At 36.4% G+C, this 12,871-nt stretch overlaps 1 protein-coding gene across 9 annotated transcripts in view; it reads right to left on the reverse strand.

Moving 5' to 3' along the window:
• Positions 1-621: 621 nt before the first annotated feature.
• synrg (synergin, gamma) overlaps positions 622-12,871 on the reverse strand; it is a 56,792-nt gene continuing 44,542 nt past the window's right edge. For 3 of the 9 annotated variants that reach the window (XM_055196122.2, XM_055196121.2, XM_055196114.2), the window contains 6 exons: positions 12,628-12,724; positions 9,435-9,583; positions 8,950-9,060; positions 6,117-6,155; positions 5,012-5,044; positions 622-1,113 (listed from right to left, as the gene is read on the reverse strand). In XM_055196122.2, the coding sequence (XP_055052097.2) occupies positions 982-1,113; positions 5,012-5,044; positions 6,117-6,155; positions 8,950-9,060; positions 9,435-9,583; positions 12,628-12,724 (561 nt within the window). In that variant the 3' untranslated portion in view covers positions 622-981. The remainder of the gene's footprint in view (positions 1,114-5,011; positions 5,045-6,116; positions 6,156-8,949; positions 9,061-9,434; positions 9,584-12,627; positions 12,725-12,871) is intronic. The other 6 variants (XM_055196123.2, XM_055196120.2, XM_055196115.2 and 3 more) reach the window with 5 other exon arrangements.

Below are 12,871 nucleotides of genomic sequence, written 5' to 3' on the forward strand. Positions count from 1 at the left end.
ATCCACCATCCATTCTCAATGTGTAGAAATTTACAGTCTTTAAAACTGATGCTCCACAAGTGGTGACGTTGTCTAAATGACAGAATTAAAATTTTTAAACTCAGTAATGCAATCACAAGGTTTAAGGTTTTATAAAAGATTTTGCTTGGCAAATAAACGTTTCCTGTAGTAATTTTTGTTCCAGCACAATAATATTACTAAGGCATAAAAGATAATACAAATGTCTAAATGTTTCTCAGAGGATACTGGCATGCGTTTCTGGTTATGACTAATACAGTATGGTCTTATTTCAAGTGGTTAGAGAGCCTGGCGAGTCTCACTGCCCGGTAGACTGCAACTGTGGTACCATTAAGCAAGGCACCTTTACCCCAATTGCTCCACGGGCGCTGTAGTGATATCTGCCCACTGCTCTGGATGTGTGCGTGTTCACTACTCACTGCGATGGGTTAAATATGCAGAGGTCACGTTTCAAATATTGGATTACCATACTTGACGAAACATGTCTCACTCTCTCACTTTGCATTTAGGTAATTTCTGATAGATTTTGTTATGCATTCATTTGAACTATTTGTTTAGGGTTTTATGTTAGATAGAAAACAAGTCTGACATTAACAACACATACACAATTCAGAAATATTTACTTGAACGATCATCAACACAGAATCAAATCCAACCAGGCACATTCAAAAATGACAGAATTGCAGATCAAAAGACAAAAAGGTACAGACAAAAAGGCATATTTTACTCCATGTACAGTGTTTAAATTATTATTCAGCAGTATACAGTATATCTGACCTTCCTACAGAAAATGGCAGATCTAGACGTCCCAAATTCAAGTGGCAAGGGCTGTACCGCTTTGAAGTTAAACAGCGATAAACAGTTAAAGTGACAGAATTATGAATGACTCCCATGATCTTTCAGACTGTGCCACAAGGTTCAGTACTGGGTCCGGTTTTGTTGCTCTCCAACAGCGGATACATTCTACAGCAGGTCAGGCAAAATTAAGCCCGGCGGTTTGGGTTCCACACAGTTAATCCAGAAATTAGCACAGCTGGCGTGATACTGGTGACCTCCATACGTGAGCTTGAAGTTGTCCGTCTCTGAGTTGAAGGCCTGTCGTGGAATAATACAAGACAGATAAGCAATTCATTCATGCAAGATGAAATCTGCTTTAACTTGACCAGTGGTACTGCAGGGGGGCACAATGGATTTTAAGAACTATAAGGACACCAAAATAGGTTTAAAAATCCTATCTAAAAGAATAACAAACTTCAGTAACATTTTGCAGAAATGTATTGCTTATGAACAGCATCACTTGCCACAAAAGATACAGTATACACAGTTTTAACCTTAAATATAATACTAAGTTTTACACTTTAAATACCTTGCGCCTTATAAACTTTCAAATGAAAGTGATTTAGTGTAAATGTTTCACAAACTCCCAAAGCTACAGTCAAGAGAGTTCAGCTCGTTTTAAACTCAAACAAAGCATGAAGTAACATTAGTCATCAACTTGTTCAGGTTTAAAACAAAAACAAGTTTAGTCTTAAAACAAGTTAGAGAGGCACTTGACTAGTCACATCCGACTGCACGGTGGCATACCACCAAACTCAATAAATGAGACATGAGCTCAATACAGCACTAAAATAATTTCTAGGATCAATAGAGGAAAAGACGTGTGCAATCTTCCCACATACGGTCTATAGATAGAAAGGCTAAACAAGAACCCAGTGAACTTCACTTCACTGTAGTTGTGATCAGGCAAAGATGATATGTATGTTAAGTGAAATGAAGCATTTCCTATGGAAAAATAAGGAGCTGATGCTGGAAGGAGAATGAGTCATGTGATGAATCACAGACTCCCACGCTGATACTACTGTATAAACACTCATGCATAAGGGCATGGACAACAATATTTTATAGGCGTTTGACAAACAATCTCAGCTCTCCTCAAATGACAGTTCAAACAAAACATGAACATGGTTTGACTGCGCTGATGTGGTTATCCATTGCAATTATTTATTTCACAATATTGATATTTTAGTTAATAAATGTAAAAAATCAAAGCAAGTTTCTACACCGTAAAAAGTGAAAATTGTATCTACTTAAAAAAAACTAGAAAAAAATAAAGTAAAAAAAAATAGGTTTTAAGTGAAAAAAGGTAAAAAAATAAATAAATAAAACAAATGACTTTAATTGGTAATACCTAAAAAATACCAGCATTAACTTTAAGTTAGAAAATTTAGGTAAAACACTCTTCAATTTTTAGGTGTTACCAGCTGAAGTAAATTTTAAGTTAATCCAACTTTAACTTTTTTACAGTGTATTAGAAGTGTTAGATAAGCTATTACTAACCCAATAAACCATAAAAGTTAAACTTGCAGATATTTTTTTGCCAATTAGCAATAGCCTAATAACTTTACTGTAGAGGCTGTTTGCAGTTGAAAAGGAATGCAATAGTATATATATATATATATATAAATAATACTATATATACATGAAGAGTTTGTTTCCAAAATGCAAAATCCATTTTGACTTATTTCGGTAAAAACTTGTTTTCTATACCAAGAAAGTGACAAGATGAAAACCTTATTTTCTGTTTCCATAATTTGATTTTCAAAGATTTATTATCAAACAACAAATTATTTTTTTCCACAAAATGCAATAAATCCATTACAAGTTTTTTTTTCAAAATGCTATACATCTATTGAATCAATATCTAAATGTACATTCATCTTTGCCATGTTATATTCATTTAGTTGACTATACACTGATAAAAAATAAACATTAATGGCATCAATCAAAACATTTACTTTGTCATATTAAGAACACTGTCATTGCTGCAGTTATACTTGGGACGTCGTCGCTGAACTTTTTTTGACAGCGATCAGCTGTAAAATGTTTTGGTCGATTTTTGTTGGCTTTGAGTAAAATAATGTAAAGTTTTTCATAAGATCCTCTGGGGTCAATGTGTTAGCATGACAGAAGCTTGATGCGGTCAGGAGAACAAGCAACCGGCATTTTCCTTCTCCCGAGTGCCTCTTGCGTAAATTATTAGATTTTGATGGCTTACGTTTCTTCCCCGTCACAGAAAACCACCACAGGTTTAGCAATGCCATTAAAGTATTATTTTGTTTTTGTTTGTTGGTTGATCACGAAGTACAAGATGAGGATTCCGTGTATTTAACGCGCCGCCATTGTTTGTTTACATTGTGTGGAATGGTGCGCTGTGATTTGTTGAGCGGATTTATTGCATTCTGTAGAAAAGGAGGAGTGGCGTTTATTGCGTTTTGGGAAAAAAGATGACAGAATAACACGGCGGATATTGTATTTTCCGTAAAATTAAGAATTTACTTTTAAATAATGACCTGATATAAAACTGAGTTTGGCAGTAAATCGTTTTTTTTTTAAATGCCGTTTATGACGTTTTGGAACCAAACTCTTCATATAGTATATATTATAAAATCAGTGATTAAATAAATGTGTATTGTCATTCTTTTATATCGTCTGCATATTAGGCCTATCCAACCAGAATTTAAATTTGAACTAAACATTCAAAGTAGCTATAGTATATCAGAAATCTTAACTAATTCAACTATGGGTCAATGACATGACATGCATGTTTTTGTTTCCGGATGCATTATTTACTATAAAAATAACTTGATACATTTATGAAATGTCTTAATTATTAAGAATTCAAAATAAGATACTTTGGCATTATTTTATGTTCAAATTCAAAACCTTTCCTATAAACAAATTTCAGGAATATCAGTAGTTGTTGGGATTTTAGAATAATTTCGTCCAACAATTTGGATGTTCTCAAATGTCAAGGTAGTACCACAATCACTGGTAGGCTGGTACACTTTCTCAGTCAGGTGGTACAACCAATGTAAAACTAGAAAAAAAGCTATTTTATCAAACACATTTGAATTGCACATCAACAGAATATTTATGAATTCGATGATATAACAGGCAAAAGTTTATACCAGCATCCAAGTAGAAGTCTATTAAATATCGATTCATTGCAGAGGTCAGGTGGTGCAACCAGAAAGTCAACTGCTATGAATGTCCCTTACAAATGAAAAACATTAAGCTAAATCATTTTAATAAGCTAATCATTTTGCTAATAATTTTAGTTTCGATAAATGCAAGCTAAGGTTGTATACATTAAAATAATTATTGTTCTTACATTTAGGGGTGGTTTCCCAGACAGGGATTAGCTTAAGCCAGAACTAAACCTTAGTTTAATTAGGAAACATAACTAGTTTGAACAAACATGCCTTACTAAAAACATTACTTGTGTGCATTTTGAGGCAAAACAAACCACTGATGTATTTAATGTCAGTGCAAGTTGTTTTCAGTTGGGACTTACATTTATTTTAGTTTAGGACTAGTCTAATCCCTGTCTGGGAAACTGCCCCTTATAGTTCTACAATTATTTATGGATTATAATTTAAATGCCACTATCAAATAAACAAACAATCGGCATGACACAGGAAGCGCATTAACGCAATGATTGGTTGTACCACCTGACATTTGTTTGAATGGGGATATCAGAAATATTGTGAAATAATAATTAAAATTTACTTAAATGTTATAAACAATAAAAATGTTTTAAACACATTATTCCTGACTCAAATATGCTTTACATTTTAAAAGCCATATCAAAATATTCAAGTATATTATAATAAAAACAGTAATCATAATACTGTATGATGATCTGTGGTGTGCTTGTGTGTATGATGCACAGGAGGCTGCAGTAGAAGCAGCTCGGCATTTTTCATGCAGTCAGAACAGATGCTTCACGGGCGTTGCAAAGGTCAGAATAATTCAACCGACCTTGTTTAGCTGATGGAAATGTTAATTACTGTCTGATTGCAAACATAGTGTGCATCCTACCTGCAAAAATGACGACACTTGTTGGGACAGTGTTTAAAGGCCTGTGGGGGGACACTGAAAACTACACCTATAGCTAAGTTAACTTTATAGAAAGACACAGTAAAATATTTACCCTTACTTTGGAGCGATTGTCTTTTGTCAGTGCCTGTAAGTAGCATAAACAGCATTAGTGTAAGATGCAAGCGTTTTTTTTTTCTTCAAGTGAGCAAAGAAGTACCAGCACCAGAAACCCCAACAGTGGAAAAAGTGGAGGTATCCATTTAGAGGAGGCAGCCCCATAACATCCCAGTGAAAATCTCTATCTGTAACCGAGCGCGTACACCCCGGCCACCGACACAACCCATCCCATTGCAAGCTTTAAACCAATCTTAGAGATTCTGCTCCACCTTAAACCCCCAACAGTGATGCTCTCCACAGTCCCCCAAAAACATCATTAAAAAGCAGGATATTAATCGAATGTCAGGAGCAAATGGAGATGACTATTAATTTGCAGCATGCCAGATGTGTTCGATGGATCTGATAGCACATGTGTGACTGATGGCTGAGCTACATCTGCTCCTAAAACATCCATGCACATGATTTTTTGTGCCTCAGAGCCCCTCCTTCCTGATCTGAATCACTATGAGCACTGTTTACCCCCCTATTACATCAGCAAATCTTGACCATCGCATTAATACTGGGAGAGATTCAGGAGGGAAATGAAAAATCTCAAGGTTATGGTGATCACATGTCTACATCTAAACCCTAAAGTTAAAGCAACAGTTTACCCAAAAACTGGACTGATTTATTTGCTGTACAGAACCAAAATGTTCAGGGAAAACAGTCTGTAAAGGGTAAGTAAATGATGAAAGGAATATTTTCATTTTTGGGTGAACTATCACTTTAATCTGATTTTTTTTGCCCCATTCCATTTGTACAGTAGATTTGTCCTATGCCACCCCAAAGTGGTGCCAAAATGACAGACCTTCACCTATTCGCCACACTATTTTGGGCAGGAGTACCTGACAGCACGGCATATATATAAATAAAGAGAGTGGATTTTGATGTACAAGTCAGAGCGCCATGTGAGCATTACTGACAGACTGTTTTTGGCAGACTAAATGAAAGGAGAGGTGAGGTTTGATCATTTTGGCAACACAACAGGGGAGCGTTTGTGCCCGCCTGACCCGCGTAACAAGCTGCAAATTTGAGTTTTGAGGCAGTTCAAAGAATCCTACTCTTTTAAAGAGGCGTCCAAATGTGTTCACGTCTTTCTTCTGTAAAATGGTGAAAATGAAAGAGATGGTCAGGAGGGGTGTTGGGATGGGGGAGGTTAAAAGTGAGATGATTTTGAAAATGAACTTTACTCATTGCAATGAATGGCTTTCACTTAAAATTGAACATTCTGCTGTTTTCACCGTCGTGTCATTCAAAACCGGTATGCTGTTATTTTTTCCATTAATTTATGTATCTTTCATTTTTCTGTTTTCAATGGGAAAACACTGCTTGTTACAGTTTATAATCACAGTTCGTAGTGAACAGGGCTTGAAACAAAACCAATAAAAACAAAGAAAGCAGTTTGAAGCCATTTCCTTTGTTTTTAAAGATTACTTCATTTCCATAAGAAAAATTCCTAATAATTTACCCCCATGTCATCCAAGATGTTTACGCCTTTCTTTCTTCAGTCGAAAAGAAAAGCATTTTCTTTTAGGAAAACATTTCAGGATTACTCCCCATATAGTAGACTTCAATGCAGCTTCAAAGGGCTCCACAATCCCAAGGGTCTTATATAGCGAAACAAAAATTACCTTATGTATTACGTAATCACGTCAAAAGATCACGCATGGCGTATGCAAAATGCACAAGTACGGACCAATTTAAAGGGCACCTATGGTCCAATTCACGCTTTTACATTTCCTTTGGTGTGTATGTGTGTGTGTTAGTACATGTTAAGGATATGCAAAATGTACAAACCCCAAAGTAAATGATGACGCAAGTTATTGTCTCCAACGTAAATCTCTTTTCTTGGACTACAACAAACACACGGATTGTAGGCAACAGTTTACTTCCTGGGATTGGTGATGTAGACAAGACCGACATTATCATAATTCCTCCCGCTTCAAACTCACAGCATGTAAGTTAATTCCTGTTAGCATTGCATTGTGAGCAAATCTTTTAAACATGGTAAGGAGCTTCACATTTCCAACTGATGTCAGAGGTATACAGGCCAATCACAACGTACAGATTAGCTGGCCAATCAGGGACACAGAGACTTTAAAATCGATGAGTTTTGTACAAAATCAGAGCATTTGAGATAAGCAGTATATCTGGAGCTACAAAAAATTACAGTGTGTGGAAATAATGTGTTTTTTACCCATAAACCACACAAATACATTATAATACACAAAATAAAATTGTTTTTAGCAATGAAATAGGTGCCCTTTAAACAATAAATTTACACAAAGACATTAACGAGTAGAGATGTCACAATGATTAAATAATCGTTTCATCAATTTCAGTTCATTTCAGAACACCGCAATGATTGCGCATCTCTCTAAAAAACACAAGGGGGTGCTGTAGCGCCTGTATAAATAAGACGGTATCAGATGGCATTCATAAGATACATTTCAAAGCCATTCAACACAGTGGAAAAGCTGCATTTAAAGAAATGCTGCAAAACTCTGATAAGCAGTATGAACTATTATCACTAAAGAATTACTTTTAAATATTTAATATTCACTGCTATGTAAACCTTGCAAAATATTTAATTTAAATAATCACAACAATGTGTGAAAATTATTTCATGAACAAACAAAATGTATGAAAATTAAATGTTATAGCAATAAAACAGACAATTAGTCATCATAACCGCCAAAGCCTTAAAACAGGCAATTAATCGTCATAATCGTCAGGCAATTAACCGTCAGCCAAATTTTTATAACCGTGACAGCCCTATTAACTAGTGTCATTTACATACAACAACATCTCAACAGTCCTCCTTCTCCACACTTGTAAACACTTTAGTTGTTTTGCATATATCGTGTGACCTTTCGACGTGATTACGTAATACGTATGGTCGTGCATGCGCATCCCAGGTCTAGTCCAAGATGAGAGGTTGTGTTTAAAAAGTAGATATTTTTTATTTTTGGGTGAAATAACAACTTTTTGCTAGAAAAGACTATCATGCATCCATCTAGATTGTTTAGAGCCCTTTGAAGCTGCTTTGGAAGTACACATTTAGAACCATTGGGTTCCATTGAAGTCCACTATATGGAGAAAAATCCTGGAACGTTATCCCTTTTAAATTTTTTTTTATTTTCGAATGAAAAAAAAGACAAACATATTGAATGACACGGGATGCGTAAACTATCAGGAAATCTTCTCATGAAAGTGGAGTAATCCTTTAAGAACAGAGTAATGCTGCATCCGAAACCGCCTGCTTCCATACTATATAGTAGGCGAAAAGCAGTAGGCGAGGCAAGTAGTACGTCTGAATACAAAGTATTCCAAAAACAGTATGCGAAAAGTACCCGGATGACCTACTACTTCCGGTTAGATTTCGAGGTGTGCATCCGATGGACACTTCACTATCCCATGATGGCCCAGGAGCGGAGTTATGCAAAGGAGAAGAAAGGTGAAAGCAGCGACGCGGCCGTTTTCGTGCTTGTATGACATGACACGATGATTACGGGATGTATCGACATGGCGGATGTAGTATGTCCAAATCGAATTCATACTATCAGGATATATACTATACAGTACCTACTGTTTTAACAGTTAATAAGTAAGTACTTCATCTCATTCAGTACCTACTGAACAGTATGCGGTTTCGGACGCAGCCATAATTTAAAGTTTGGTCATTGCTCATTATGAACTGTTAATGTACTACAAAGATTGCATCACAATTCTTGAAAGATTTATTTGTGCTTTACAGAAAAAACAACAGCATACAGATTTAAAACAATATAAGAATGAGTAGAGGCCAAAATTTCAATTCTTTAATACACAATCCTATATTGACTGCACACTATTGAATAACAACATTGATACCAGTGTTATGCAGATACAGACCTTGCTGCGAGAGTCCACGTTGAGTAGACAAACTCCACACGCCAGCTCCTTTGCATTTTTAATGCCATGCCTCAGTATACAAGAGGAGAAGTCCAGAGAGCTCTCATCAGGCTAAAAAAACCCCCAGACACATGCATCACAAACACATTTCTCAATAACACAACAGCTGTCAGATCACAGGGGTCCTTCAACCTTTTTCAACTTCAAGCCTTTGATTGACACCTGAAGATCAATACATCAGCTACAAAAGCCAAGAAAAACCATCTACTCTCTGACAAAGATATTGGAAATAACAAGATGTGGCACTGCTATTATTATGAATAGGGGACAATGCAATGCTCAAAATGGCTGCTCTAGTGATGGATGTCCCATCTTCCAGTTAAAAGAACCAATCATCAGTCAATAAGACCGACAGGGGATGGTCTCGATTCATAACTCTTTAATTCACACTAAAGCCAAAAAACTTTACTTTAGGGTGAACTCACAGTGAGGTTCGCTAGTGACATGAAGCCCATCAGGTTGTTCCACACGCGGCTGATGTCTTTAAGCAGCTCCTGTAGTTTCTCAGAGCAAACGGCCGTGGCTTTGATACCAAGCTCCACGCGCTTGGTCACACGATACACTTCCACCACACCTGTCACAGCCAGAAAAATGAATAAACCTTTTACAGACACATGGAGAACACACCGTCACGTCGATCAAAACCACAAGCGTTAATAAAAATATACAATGATAACAATGTTGTCACCGAAGGCTATTCATCACGCTACACACCTCAGAATAGGAAAATGAAAAGATGTTTCTCTCACACATGAAAACAAAAGAAACAGGGAGGGTGTTTTGTGTGGAAACAATAGATAGCGGTGATGTTCTTTGAATTCCCTGTACTGAATGTCATTTTAACTTGAAAGCATTAGAGGCTCAGAATAATTGCTGTACTCTGAAACACAAGCCTCCCCTGGTCAGACCCACAATACACTGCTCAGGCTCCATTTGGGTTGGATCGATACCAAAATTTTGGCTTTGGCACGATACTGGTAGCTCAGTATGGATTAAAAGATGACGCCACAGGCAATAAATAAACAATATCGGGCAACTGTTGAAATAACACCTGGGGCTGTCAACATCTTTAATAATTCAAAGCCAATAACTTGCCATTAATTTCGATTTCTAAAAGTCATGACAGGTGTGAAAGGTGATGTTGCTGGGGGATGGCCATTGTGCCAAAACATAAAAACGCATTGCATCATTCAAAATATATAAAGAAGAGACACAGGCCAAGCCAATCTACATAAAATAATAGTAACTAGATAGTTGAGACTGATTTTATGTTGGCTTGACAAAGCCTGGCCTGTTTGAAATAGTATCAAATGCTATTTTATAAAATATTTTAAAGGAAAACACCACAGTTTTTCAATATTTTACCATGTTCTTACCTCAACTTAGACAAATTAATACATCCCTATCTTTTTCAATGCGTGCACTTAATCTTTGTACAGCACGTTGTGAATGTGTTAGCATTTAGCCTAGCCCCATTCATTCCTTAGGATCCAAACAGGGATGAATTTAGAAGCCACCAAACACTTCCATGTTTTTCCTATTTAAAGACTGTTACATGAGTAGTTACTAAGTATGGTGGCACAAAGTAAAATGTGTCAATTTTTAAAGCAGATAAAAAATGAGAACTATATTGTATGGTGGAAGAGCAGTTAGTTTCGAGCGAGAGGGGGAGTAGTTAGGAGTGATGATGTTACTGCGCGCAAAGGTTGAAGTGCTGCAAACTAATGATGCATTGAAAAAAGATAGGGATGTATTAATTAGTCTAAGTTGATGTAAGAACATAGTAAAATATTAAAAAAACTGTAGTGTTTTCTTTTTTTTAATGTAGTATATTCAGATTGGGCCGTTTTCTGGCTGACAATTCTAAAAGAGGAATTTTTATGAGACTGAGATGTTTAGCATGTCTAGCACTTTTTGTATGTTCGTGAATGCGGGTAGACTACCATTATTCAACAAAGTCAAGGTAAAGTGGTTTTTCATTCTCTGTCGCCTTTAAAATGTTATTACATTATTTAGTATGATGTTAGCATGTTTTAACAACAAGCTAATATTAAAATATGCTACAGCATGCTGACACTAACGTGTTTAAACATAAAGATGACACTTTATATTATAATGCTAGCCCATTTTAACACAAAAACATATTAACATGAAGCTAGCGCATTTAGCAAGAGGCCAACATGTTTTACCACGCAACTAACACATTGTTAGTACGGCTGTGCAAAAAATTGCCTGAAATTCTCATGCATGTTTCATTAGTAAAGCCGGTTTTGTGATTAGTATTAAATCGCCATCAGCTGCTTTCAGATGGAGCGGCATTTACTACACAGAGTCGTAGTGCACAGAGAAGTTGGCAAAATCGCATAGTACGCATACGCTATCAAAGTCGATTTTCCTCGATTATGAACACGATTTTGCCAGCTTCTCTGTGCACTACGACTCTGTGTAGTAAATGCCGCTCCATCTGAAAGCAGCTGATGGTGATTTAATACTAATCACCGAACCGGCTTTACTGGTGAAACACGCATGAGAACCGCAGGCGATTTTTTGCACAGCCCTAATTGTTAGCATGTTTAAGTATGACATAAACATGTTTAAACATAATGCTAACATGTCAAGCCAAAAAATTCATGTTAATAATTTTTCACTTGAACTATAAAAAATGCTGGCTTATTTTCAACCATGTGTAGGGTCAAAATGGGACGAACCCAACATGTAGGGTTGTAATTTAACCTATGCTGGGTTGTTTTAACACAAAATGCTGGGTTGTTTTATAAACATATAAACATTTTCTAGGTTGATTTAACCAATGGCTGAGTTCGACCCTTTTTGACCCAACGCTGAGTTAAAAATAACCCAGCATTTTTATAGTGCAAGTGAAAAATTAATAATATTAACAACAAACTTTTTTTGGCTTGACATGTTAGTATTAACAAAACATGCTAGCAATATGCTAGTTGTGCCTTAAAACATGTAAAAATTTTGCTAAATGTGCTAGCTTCATGTTAATATTGTATTTGTGTTAAAAAGTGCAAGCTCTGTGTTAAAATTCATTTTTTAGTGATAATGTACCTTTGAGTTTGAATGACACAGATTTCAAATAAACAACCACGTAAAAACCAAAACACATTTCAGCTGTCATTTTGGTTACGCGTCATATCACATTGCCTGAGCTACAGTAATCTGAGCTAAAAGGCAGCATTATAATGCTTAGGTCAAACCCAGACATGTACAACATGATGAGATGTACAATGGCATATTTCTGGCAACCTTATTTTCAATTCACTATGAGGTTTAACAAGCTTTAACAGCGGCGCTGTACGTTCCTCTCCATGCAGGAGCACAGACTGCTCATTACATCAGACCTACAACAATGTGTATGTGTGTGTTTGTGTGTCTCTCTGTGTGTGTGTATGTGAACAGATAAGGCAGAACACCTGGCCTCTCTGTTTGACAGAAGACCGCTGGGGCACACGAGGGGCAGGCATGAAGGTGGATAAAGGAGAATTGGGTTGCACTTTAATGTTGATCACTTTTAATGACACTGTTCGAATGTTAAGTAGAAAGATAGGAAAGCTGCTCTCGGATCAGTTAATATACAGGTGATTTTAATCTTACCCAGCAGGTACTCCATGCCCTGTGCTGACTGGATGACCTCTGTGCACACTGTTGAACTGCTGATGCCATTAAGGCTATTATTGGCAGTGCTGATAACCTGAAAGAGGCAAAGAAAGACAAAGTCTACCTTCTATCTTTAACTTCTAAAAGTGTACCAACCAATGATGTTACCAGGGCTTAGATTAAAGCAATATAATCCTGTTAAAGGAATTGTGCACCCAAATATAAACATTCTTATTTAACC

This window comes from Misgurnus anguillicaudatus, chromosome 24, assembly GCF_027580225.2.
Source record: "Misgurnus anguillicaudatus chromosome 24, ASM2758022v2, whole genome shotgun sequence".
In the NCBI taxonomy this organism is placed as follows: Eukaryota; Metazoa; Chordata; class Actinopteri; order Cypriniformes; family Cobitidae; genus Misgurnus; species Misgurnus anguillicaudatus.